The following is a 12,723-nucleotide window of genomic DNA, read 5'->3' as shown; positions in this document are numbered from 1 at the left end:
ATGTATTAGGTTTGACGAACCTTATTTTAGTAGAGAAATATTAATTTATATTGCAATATTGAGAAAATATTGGCCTTAATTTTAGGGTCTGTGTTTTTTAAATTCATGATTTTTTAATTCTTAGAGCTTTGTTTTAGGTGAAATGCACAAAAGATAAAATATAAGTAATTTTTAATCCATATTTAAATTGTAATAAGGAAAATTTAACACAAGAGATACTTTGAGAGATACACACCAATACTAGAGTGTAAATGCAGAGAAAAGACCTTGAATTCAACCATACACTTAAGTGGCTTGACTGAGCAGAGAAATAGAGGCTGTTTTATAATTGTCTTGAAAATATTAATATGGAATTCATCTTGTATATTTTGGGAAATTAAATTTTGGGGAGCAAGCAATAAGTGTGAACATTAATTATATTAGAAATTTAAGGTGTGATAATACTAGTATGGTATGTTATTTGGTTATATATTTTTTAAAAAGATGTTTTTTAGCCCTGACCAGTTTGGCTCGGTGAATAGAGCTTTGGCCCAAGGACTGAAGAATCTTGGGTTTGATTCTAATCAAGGGCCTATAGCTGGGTTGCAGGCTCAATCTGGCCCTGGTTGGGTTAGGCACATGCTGGAGGCAACCAACTGATATTTCTCTCTCTCTCTCTCTCCCTGTCCTTCCACTTTCTCTAAAAATCAATAGAAACATATCCTCAGGTGAGGATTAATAACAACAACAAAGATTTTTTTTTACATCAAATTATTTGAAGCTGCATAGATTTTAAAATCAAGTGAATGTCATTATGTTAGTATTACTAAGATTTTTAAAAAAATGTTATTGTGCATTGTAAAACTCTAGGGCAGTGATGGCGAACCTATGACACGCGAACTCATTTTTTTGGTTGATTTTTCTTTGTTAAATGGCATTTAAATATATAAAATAAATATCAAAAATATAAGTCTTTCTTTTATTATAGTTGCAAATATCAAAAAATTTCTATATGTGACACGGTACCAGAGTTAAGTTAGGGTTTTTCAAAATGCTGACACGCCGAGCTCAAAAGGTTCGCCATCACTGCTCTAGGGGGTAGTATTTTCTAAAGTAATTTTCCAAGAACCTTAACTCTCAGGGATCACTTGATGTGCTAATATTCCATAGAAATTTTGTCCCCGTGACAACATGCATAGTTTGGGATAAATTAACTAAATTAATGTCCTGATAGGTTTAAATGACATCTGGAGTAATATTAAACAGCCTCTCGTTGAAATATTGTGAGGAGCATAAATGTTTATGCCAATGGTCCTAGGGCAGTGGTTCTCAACATGTGGGTTGCGACCCCTTTGGGGGTCGAACGATCCTTTCACAGGGGTCGCCTAAGACCACCCTGCATATCAGATATTTACATTATGATTCATAACAGTAGCAACATGACAGTTATGAAGTAGCAACGAAAATAATTTTATGGTTGGGTCACAACATGAAGAACTGTATTTAAAGGGCCAGAAGGTTGAGAACCACCGGTCCTAGGGTGATGTGAAAGCAGTGCTAAACATATGGAAAAGCAGCTTTTTAAGGTTTCCTCAGATTCTCTTGATCTCCTCCCTTGAAGTGAAAAGCAATACCCCAGACTGTAAATAAGTTTAAATTCCAAGCCCAAGATAAAAAAGTTAAAAAAAATTAATTACAGGAGTGTAGGCCAAACACCTGAACAATTCAGGAACTTAAGACTGCATCTCCTTCAGTCCTTCAGTCCTAAGGAACCAATCTAAAAGAAAGGTTCAAAGATGTTGAAGAAAACAAAATGGTGATGGTAGACAAATATAGGTAAAGTGAAACTACAGTTTTCAGCAGAAGGCAAGAAGAGGAGAGAGTTTTATTTCAATGTGAATTTTATATTTCTTTTTCTTTTTCATATTATTTAGATGGTGGGTTAAGGTGGGTGTTAATGGCCCTTTGGAATTGTATATTCACCACTGTCCTCGCTCTTGAAAGACCAATTAGACACTGTGTATAAGCCCAAGGACAGTGAGTCAGAGCAGACCACCGAAGAGCTCCCTGCCATTTAGGCACTGACGAAAGGTGTTTAGGTGTCTCCAGATCTATCCATCACCTACCCCACTTTACCAAGGTAAGTTTATATAGGAATTTGGGACTGATCCCAGTCCAGGAATAAACTTATACTGTACTTAGAGATGCTCTTTGCTAATGTATCCCAGAAATCAGATGGGTTGGTATAGTTCGGTGACTTCAGAGGAATCTAGTAATTTGGGATTCTTTTTCAATCCCTCTGCTCTTCCTTAGAGACCTCACTATCAAGTAGATGTTGACTTAACACTTCCTTAAAATCTATTTTAACAGTGTTTCTTGGAATTAGAGAAAATATTGCTAGGGGCTTCACCTTTATTTTCTCTTATCTAGTGGTCCTATTTACCTGCAAGGTTTACATGACAGTGGTTAATTAGCAATGATGCTTATGGGGCTTTAAAAGCTTCTGGAACATTTGAGTTGCCCTTTTGAAAACTGTGGTTTACAGCAATTACACAAAGGTATCCGCTCAGGTCAGGTGGTGGGTGAAAAGGGTTGCTTTGCTTGTTTCCTGCTTATATAGTATACATTATAAAAACTATAAATAGAATTTAAATAAACATACTATCTTATTTCAGTAATTTTTAACTGTACTGCTGTAGACCTAAGGGTTCAGTGGGGAAGCCTCATGGACTGCCTATCTTTAGTGGTAAGAGAGAGGAGTGGGTAGAGGTCCACACTGCCCATATGCATACACCACACACAACATTGTTTCAAATTGAGCAACTCAAATTCTACTGTTTGATATATTGGCATTTTTTATGTACCAATAAGACTTTCTGTAAATATGTTTCTGCCAGTTAAAAAATAAAAGTTAGACAACAGTAGCCTTATTCAATAGTGAGACTCCAAAATGGTAACCTTGCCTATCCACACTGAAAGCAAGATGAAGAACATCAGAGTAGACAGAAACAACAAGATCTATTGTTGCTGCGAAGTTTATCTGCACATAATGTTCTTACACTATCCTCAAGGGCATAACTTTTCACCTGGACTTATGTAGTCTTTTGTAAACACAATTCAAGTTGTTCTTGGTGCTATGTGTGTTCAGTTGCTCTCAGTTAAAGAAGTAATTAAAAGAAATAACCATTCACAGCAGGCTGGCAATCTCACCAGTGGGATAGCTTGAAAGTAGGAAAAAAACAAGAACATGTACCAAAAACAGAAAAAAACACACACATATCCACACATAAAACAATTACAGAATTTGGTGAACACATTGTGGAGGGAGAAAAAAAATGCTCTGTGAGCCTTATTGATACCTGAAGGTGTCACTACTTAATAGCCAAGTGATAAATTGAAGTTAAAATACTATAAATTCATTAAGAAAGAGTTGATAATAAATTTGTTAAATAGAAAAATTTGAAGTTAAAAGACCAATTTTGAAATTCAAAATTATTATTATAAAATTTGTGTTTTTTTAAAAATTAAGTCATTTAGCCTTTCTGAAACTCAGTTATCTTTAAATAATAATATTTTAAATAAAATTGTTAAAACAATCTAAAACTGATAATACATTTCTCAAGATGAGAAGCAAATGCACTATTTAAAAATAGTACCTTAAAAAAGTGCAATGCACTTGTGAGTCAGTGCTTACTATGTTCTGCTTGATGAGACAAAGATGCATACTATTCTTTAGAATAATCTCTATACTATTTATTTTTAAAATTTAATTTTAAAATTAGATGCTTGAAGGGGAAAACCTCTGATAGGTAGTAAATACACAGAAGAAAAATAATTTTTAAAACATAGTGGAGGAGGAATTAATAAATATGTAGATATGAAACAATATAATCCTAAATAACCAATGTGTCAAGGATTAAATTACAAGGAATTTTAGAATATACTTTGAGATGAATGAACATGAAAACATAATATATGAAAATTAATGGGATGTAGCAAAAATCTGAGAAGGAAATATATTGGTAAAAACACCTATATTTAAAAAGAAATATGATCTTAATCAATAACCCAACCTAACCTGTTTAATTAAGAATTTAGAAATAGACAAGCAAACTAATGGGAGCAAAAGAAAAACCACATACTAAAGATTAGAGAGGAAAGAAATAGAGAAATCAATAAAATAAAAAGTTGTGTTTTTTTTTTAAAAGATCAACAAAATTGATAAACCTGGTTAGCCTGACAAAAAAGAGGACTCATATTACTAAAATAATGAATGAAATAGGGATATTACTACCATCTTAATAGAAATAAGAAGGGTTATAAGGCAATGCTATGAACCATTGTGTACCAATAAATTAGATAACCTAGAGGAAAGGGACAACTTCTTAGTAAATCACCAACTAGCAATCTGAGTCAAGAAAAAATCTGAATAGACTTATAACAACCTCTATAAAGAGGCTGAGATACTAATTCAAAATTTTCCACAATGAAAAGCCTGGGCCAGACAGCTTTATGGTAAATTCTGACGTATGTTTAAAGAATAATTCTTTATAAACTCTTCCAAAAATTGGTAGAGAAGGGAACACTTCCTAATTCATTTACTGAGGTTGGAACTAACCTCATCCCCAAAACATCACAAGAAAACTATTAACCTGTATCTTATAAGTGTAGACACAAAAATTCTTTGCAAAGTAATACAAATCATATCCAGCAACATACAAAAAGCATAATATGTAATAACCAAGTGGGATTTAACCCGAAATGTAAGGTTGTTGAGCATACAGAAATCAATGTCATATGACATATTAATAAAATGAGAGATAAAAACCATATAATAATCTCAATATAGTAAGAAAATGCACATGATAAAATGCAACACCCTTGCATGATAAAAACACTCAACATCTCTACTAATAAAAGGATAATATGCTAATTAGACTGAGAGACCTTCTGGATGTCCTTCCAGACAAAGCCATAGTGGTGGGGCTGAGGCAGAGGGGGTTAGGGGTGGTCAGGTCAGAAGGGGAGGGAAGTTGGGGGTGATCAGGATGTGGGGGGGCAGTTGGGGGCAAGCAGGCCAGCAGGGGGGACAGTTGGGGGTGAGAAGGCTGGCCTGGGAGGACAGTTGGGGGTCATGAGGCCAGCAGGGGAGAGCAGTTGGGGAGAACAGGTCAGCAGTGGGGGGCAGTTGGGGATGAACAGGCCAGTGGGGAGGCAGTTGGAAGCAAGCAGGCTGGCAGGCAGAGGCAGTTAGGGGTGATCAGGCAGGCAGGTAGGTGAGCGGTTAGGAGCCAGAGGTCCCGGATTGTGAGAGGGATGTCCGACTGCCAGTGGGATCAGGCCTAAACCAACAGTCAGACATCCCCTGAGGGAACCTAGATTAGAGAGGGTGCAGGTTGGGCTGAGGGATGCCCCCCGCCCCACACACGAATTTCATGCACCAGGCCACTAGTACTAGTAATAAAAGAGGACTTTCTTAATATCCCCTCTCACCACTTCAATTCAATGTTGTATTGAAGGTTCTAGCCAGGGCACATGAGCAAGAAAATAAAATAAAAGGCATTCAGAGTAGAAAATAAATGGAATCACTGGGTCAAGAAGTAAAATATCTCTATTTGCAGATGAATTTTGGATATAGCAAATCCTAAGGAACACACACACACATTAGAACCAATAAATTAGCTCAATAAGGGGGCAGGATACAATATTAATATTTGAAAATAAATTTTATTTCTATATAGTAGCATTGAACAATAAAATTTTAAAAATTATTCCATTTCTAATAGCATCACAATGAATAAAACATTAGGAATAAATTGAACAAGAGCAATCTTCTACACTGAAAACTATAAACATTATCAAAAGAAACAAAAAGACCTAAATAAATGGAAAGTCATCTCACATTCATGGATTGGAAGAATTAAAACTGTTGAAATGGTAATACTTCCCAAACTGCCTTTTTCCAAACAGAGTCAATGCAATCCTTATCACAATCTCAACTGACTTCTGGCAGAAATTGACAAATTTATCCTAAAATTTATATGAAAATTCAAGCGACTCAAAATAGTCAAAGCAATCTTGAAAAAGAAGAAAAATGTTGGAGCACTCACATTTCCTGATTTCAAAAGTTAATGCAAAGCTATAGTAATCTACAGTGATGATTCTGGATAAGGGTAGACATATAGATAAGTGGAGTAGATTTGAGAGTCCAGAAAAGCACACATGCATTTATAGCTAATTGATTTTCACCAAGAGTTCCAAGACGATTCAAATCAAGAAAGAATTGTCTTTTCAATAGATGATGTTAGGACAACTGAATAATCACATGCAAAAGAAGGAAGCCAGATGTCTACCTTATACCATATACAAAATCAGCCTTAAATGTGAGAGCTAAAACTATAATATCCTTAGAAGAATACATTGGTATAAATCTTGTGACTTGAGTTGAGCAATGGTTTCTTACATTTGGTACTACTGCACAGTGACTAAAAAAACTAGAATGTCACCCCAAAATATGTCTCTTTGACATAAAAATTTAAAGCTGAAGGCAATTAAGAAGCAGCAAATGCAAAAAAAAAGCTTCCCCTTTTTTGCCTAAAGGCAGGATATAAATTCCTTTTTACTAGAGACAGACTTTTATCAGGCAAGAGGAATTTGCAAACAAAACTTCGCCCATTAGTTTCCTTTCATATATTTATCAATTAATCTTCCCTCAGTTTGCTACCCTTGGGAGGCTTAATTCTTCCTTTGTCCTGTCACTTCTTTTTTTAACAAATGCATTGTTTTGTTGTTGTTGTTGTTGAAGATGGTATATAAGCTGAATTCTAAGTCACTGTTTTGTGATACTCTCTGTTTTAGGTTTCTCACATGATGTGCACTGCATGTGTTAATAAACTATTTTTCTTTTGTTTGTATGTCTTGCTGTTAAAGGTCCCAGCTAAAAACCTATGATGGGTAAGGTTTTGCTTCCTCTACATGACAAAAGAAAATATAGCTACATTTAACTTCATCAAAATTAGAGATTTTAGTCCTTCAAAGGACAGCTCAAGAAAACGCAAAGACAACCCGCGGAATGGGAGAAAGTATTTGCAAATTATCTACTCACTAATGATCTCGTTCAAAATATATAAAACATTCTTACAACTAAACAGTAAAAAGTCACATAGCTCAATTAAAAAATGGGCAAGGACTTAAATAGACATTTCTCCTAAGAAGATACACAATGGCTAACAGGTACATGAAAAGATGCTCAGTGTCATTAGTCATTAGGAAAACATAAATCAAAACGACAATGAGGTATCACTTAACACCCTCTGGAATGACTATGATGAAAATATAGAGTATTGGTTAGAAAATGGTAAATTCATATCCTCATACATTTCTGGTGGGAATGTAATATAGTGCAGGTGTTTTGGAAATCAGTTCTTCAAAAAGTTAAACATAGAATTACCATGTGACATAGTCCTTCAAGGTATATAACCCAAGAGAAATGAAAACATGTGCTCACACAAAAACTTGTACATGTGTGTTCTTAGCAGCATTATTTATAATAGCCAAAATGTAGAAACAGTTCAAATTTCCATCAACTAATAAATAGGTCAACAAATATAGTGATCCATCTAATGAAATATTATTCAGTCATGGAAAAGAATGAGCTATAGAAACATACTACAGCATAGATAAACCTCAGAGCATTATCCTAAGTGAAAGAATTCAGACACAAAAGGTCATAGGTCATATGATTATACTTATATGGAATTTCTAGAATAGGCAAATCTTCAGAGACACAATGTGGGTTAGTGGTTGCCAGGGGCTAGGGGAAAGTGGGAATAGAGAGTGATTAGTAACAGATACAAGGTTTTTTCTTGGGGTGATGAAAATATTCTGTAATCAGGTAGTGGTGATAAATATACTAAATTACTCATAAATATACTAAAAAACCATTGAACTGTATACTTTAAAAGTGTATGCAGTATGGTTTATGATATGATGGTATACAAATTATATAGAGAAAATAAAAATATTATTACTCACCTTCACCTTTAACTGTCGTGATTAATGAAGGAAGTGTTGGCAGCAGAGGTGTTTGTAAGGATTCCTTGTTGGTTGTTCCTAGTTTGATAAGATAGATGACATTATTATTAATCACAATTTCATCTCACCTGCCAAGGAATAAATAAAAATAAGTCAAATCTGGAGGTGGACTGTAATCCCTCTCTAAGGTACTGGGTAAGCCTTTGCCTATCTTTAATTTGTTCATTTTCCAGCTCCTTTTGTCCAAGCTACCCCACACACATACACACATATGTGTGTTCACACACACATTTTTTTGTGTGTGAAAGACCAACAAAACAAATTTTTACTACAGTTTGCTACTTGGGGATCTTTAAATGTACAAAAATATTATTGTGAAAGCAAATGATTTGAAATGATTTTATTTTTCCCAAGGGAGATGCAATGACCTGGTCAATAGCATCTAGGAATAACATGTCTTTATTTTTCTCAGAATCACATGTTATTTTGTTAATTTGCCTATGACATTCAGACTTCCAAATAAACATAACTAAGAAACTTGCAGACTCCTATAATTAATTAATTTGTTCATTTATGAAACATTCACTGAGTGCCCACTCAGTACAAGGCCCACTCTTACACTCTGAAGGGCAGCATCTGATTCTCGGTCATCTTTTTAATCTGAGTGGTATCAAGAGTAATCCCTGGCATTTAACCTGCATGTAGTAAATGTCGTTGCAGATAAGGTGGCACTCATACAGGACAGGCGGCCAACAAAGGGACAAGCTCTGCTTTTAGTGAGCATGACTAACCTGTTAGATATCCAAAATAATCAGCATTTCCTTCTTTTGTAAAACACATTAGAACATCCCTTTGTGATTAGGGACCAGGTCCCATTTTTACTATGTGACATATATAAAACTTGGTTCATATATATATGCTATATTGGGAGGAGGAACTGTGCCTCTGAAAATTTATCTAATGCTTTAAAACCCTACTCCAGAGAAGGCTTTCAAGGGTAAGCTGGCTGGAGCTACATAATTTTGGGTGCTATATAATTTGGGTTGAGGTGGAAGAGGGCATAAGGGGATAAATGGTGATGGGAAAAATAAAATAAAACAAAATAAAATTTTTTAAAGATACTTAGAAACCACAAGAAGAAGATAAGACCTTTGGAGAACTACTGAGGACAAACAGCTCTAAGATGGTGGAGATTTTTGTCTACTGATCACTCCTCTGTCCTCACTGCTAATTAAGAGAATTAGGTTATTACAGCAATGGGCAGTGCCTGTAATAGGCAGCATTTGTGAATTAAAATGTGGAATGCACCGAGGTATGTAAGACTTTCTAAAAGGTTTTTTTTAAAACCCATATGTGGTTATATTTTAAAAGAAGACACCAATGAACAAAACATTATTCCTAAAAGCTAGGTTTGAGATGGTATATTGCCCACTCACATGATGCTAACATTGTAAAGAGATGTAATGATATAAATAAAGCGTCCCCTCCAGGCAGACATGATGCCTTTCTTTTCACTTCATCCCTACTCTTGAGATTCTTGGTACCAATAACAGGCTGAATTGAATTTTTATAATCACCTTGCCATTATGTTTTACTGGTGTATGGCTTGTATATTGCTTGAAAATTCAAGAGATATTTACAGGAAATTATCAGGACACATATAATCTATATCGTATCTGATAAAAGAGAAACATGGTAATTAGCCATACCTCCGCTACCCTTCCCATTGGCTAATCAGGACAATATGCAAATTAACTGCCAGCCAAGATGGCGGCCGGCAGCCAGGCAGCTTGAAGCGAACATGAGGCTTGCTTGCTTCAGTTATGGAGGACTCTAACGTTCCCCGCCTGCCGCTGCCGGCCTCTGAGCTTGCAGTTTGAAACATTGTTACAAATATAGAAGCTAAACAAAACCCCAGAAACCTGCTTTCAGTCAGCTGGGATCTCAGAGCTGGAGTTGAAACAGTGTTTCGATTATAGAACCCAAACAAACCAGATACCTGCTTTCAGCAGCTGAGCCTCAGAGCTAAAGCTGGCCCAGAATAAATAAAAACAGAAAAAAAGGAGCAGTTGGGAGCTTCAGTCACCCGCCAGCCTGAAAACAGCCCTCAGCCCCTCACCCAGACTGGCCAGGCACCCCAGTGGGGACCCCCACCCTGAAGGGGGTGTGACCAGCTGCAAACAGCCATCATCCCCTCATCCAGGCTGGCCAGGCACCCAAGCGGGACCCCCACCCTGATCCAGGACACCCTGATCCAGGACACCCTTCAGGGAAAACCAGCCGGCCCCCACCCATGCACCAGGCCTATATCCTATATAGTAAAAGGGTAATATGCCTCCCAGCACCAGGATCAGCAGAGCCGAGAGGCCTCCCAGCACCGGGATCAGTGTGACAGGGGCAGCACCCAAACCCCCTGGTCACCCTGCAGCTCTGTGTGTGACAGGGGTTGGGGCCACAACCTCCCTATCCTCCCTGCTCTGTTTGTGACAGGGGAAGGCGCCCCAACCCCCTGATCAGCCCTGCTCTGTGCCTGATACAGGGGAGCTCCCCAACCCCCTGATCGCCCTGCAGCTCTGTGTGTGACAGGGTGCAGCGTCCCAACGCCCCCCCCCCCCCACGGGCCCCGCTCTGTGTGTGACGGGGCAGAGCCATATCCTCCCCATCGGCCCTGCCTTGAGTGTGACAGGGTGTGGCGCCCTAACCCCCTGATCCGCCCTGCTCTGTGTGTGACAGGGGGTGGTGCCCCAACTCCCCTATCAGCCCTGCTCTGTGAGTGACAGGGGGGAGCTCCTCAACCCCCTGATCGGCCCTGCTCTGTGCATGACAGAGGGTGGCACCGCAACCTCCCAATCGACCCTGCCTTGAGTGTGACAGGGGGCGGTACCCCAACCCCCAATTGGCCCTACCCTGAGCATGACTGAGGGTGGCATTGCAACTGCCCGATCCGCCCTGCTCTGTGCATGACAGGGGGCGGCATCCCAACTGCCCTCTGCCACCCGGAAGCAGGCCTAAGGCAGCAGGTCGTTACCTCCTGAGGGGTCCCAGACTGCGAGAGGGCACAGGCCAGGCTGAGGGACCCCCTCTCCCCCCGCGAGTGCACAAATTTTTGTGCACTGGGCCTCTAGTATATATATAAAAGCCCAGCAACCAGAATGGTGAAACGACCAGAATGACCGATGGCTATGATGTGCACTCTGGCAGCCAACCAGCCTGATCCGGGTCCTGATCGTACCCCGTCCCCAGCCAGCCTGGGCCCCAACCGACCCCCAACACCCTGATTGGGGCACGAGCCAGCTGGCCAACTGCCTGCGGCCCCTCCCCCCCGACCGGCCCAGCCCAATGGGCACCCATCAGAGCCAGGTGGCCAGACCCCACCCGTGCACAATTTCATGCACCGGTCCTCTAGTCTATATATATATAAAACTCTAATATGAAAATAGACCGAATGGTGGAACAACTGAACAACTGAAAAACCGGTTGCTATTATGTGCACTGACCACCAGGGGGCATGCATGGAACATGGAGGGAGTTGGCTGTGGTAGGATGGTGGAGCAGGGGCACCAGTTGCTGTCACAAGGGCAAGTCTCTGGTGATTACTGAAAATTCTTTGCTCCTGCTCACTGTAGTTCTGCCTGGCGCTCACACCTGCTGCTAGCGTTGGAGTCACTGCTTGCACCCACTGCCTGTGCCCAGCACTGGCCCTGGTCACTTGGTTCTGTCAGAAGGTGTGACCAGTGCCTGCCAGCTCTGATAATCCCTCAGGGCTTCTCCACTTACCCCTGCTCCTGAGGGGTGATTGGGGCAGCAGCCGTTGCTTGCACGTGTTGCTGGTACCTGCCCCAATCACTCTGTGCCATTAGCAGGTGTGAGAAGGGCTGCCAGCAGAGAGGGAACCGAGGACTGCGGTGGAAGGGGCTGGGCGGGGGCCTGGAGGATGGGCTAAGACCCACCCCTGTGCCCACCACAGCCTTGCAGCCCACAGTTCCTTTCAAGGTGCACAAATTCATGCACTGGGCCCTACTGATGATATAAATAGAGAAAATGTCAAATTTATATAATCTTTGAGTTTCTGAAGCCCTTGACCCATTTTTTTAAATACACATCTTGAATTCATGTTTGTTAGAGAGAAAAGAGATGTAATGAAGTTGAACATTGGCCAAAGTATTTAACTCAAATCTTATATTTGGGTTCATTTTCAGTCTTGGTCTTTGGAAAACTGAAGAGCCAAATGGATGTACATTTCTGAACAGTGATCTTTTGATCATGCTGATGATCATCATATTTTATCAGTATAAAATATCTATAACATACACATTATATAATTTATTTTAGATTTTTTGTTAATGTATAATAATGCCCTTTCAAATGTAGATAAGAATTCTACATATAACTTATAGTACAGTTCTATGTGCTAAACATGTTAACATTCTGAAGTGTAAGTGCATCTTTATGATTGCAAAATTAAGGGAGGTGGGTGGGAGGAAAGAGATTAACCAAAAACTTATATGCATATATTCATAACCCAAGGGCACAGACAATAGTGGGAGTGGGTTGAGGATGGGATGGAAGGGGTCAATGAGGGAGAAAAGGGGACATCTTTAATACTTCCAACAATTAAGATAAATTTTAAAAATGTAAGTACTAATGAGAATTGTTATTTCTGTTAATTTTATGTGCAAAACAATGATTAAGTACTTTAAAATGGTCAAT

The 12,723-nt window shown here is 39.0% G+C and overlaps 1 protein-coding gene across 3 annotated transcripts in view; it reads right to left on the bottom strand.

The window, feature by feature from the left end:
* The window catches only part of EMCN (endomucin), a 100,672-nt gene that overhangs the window by 47,476 nt on the left and 40,473 nt on the right, over window positions 1-12,723 (bottom strand). For all 3 annotated transcript variants that reach the window (XM_059664564.1, XM_059664546.1, XM_059664556.1), the window contains exon 3: window positions 8,014-8,091. In XM_059664564.1, the coding sequence (XP_059520547.1) occupies window positions 8,014-8,091 (78 nt within the window). The remainder of the gene's footprint in view (window positions 1-8,013; window positions 8,092-12,723) is intronic.

The sequence above is a fragment of the Myotis daubentonii genome, chromosome 1 (genome assembly GCF_963259705.1).
Source record: "Myotis daubentonii chromosome 1, mMyoDau2.1, whole genome shotgun sequence".
Taxonomy (NCBI): Eukaryota; Metazoa; Chordata; class Mammalia; order Chiroptera; family Vespertilionidae; genus Myotis; species Myotis daubentonii.
This window is presented reverse-complemented; position numbering and strand designations above follow the sequence as displayed.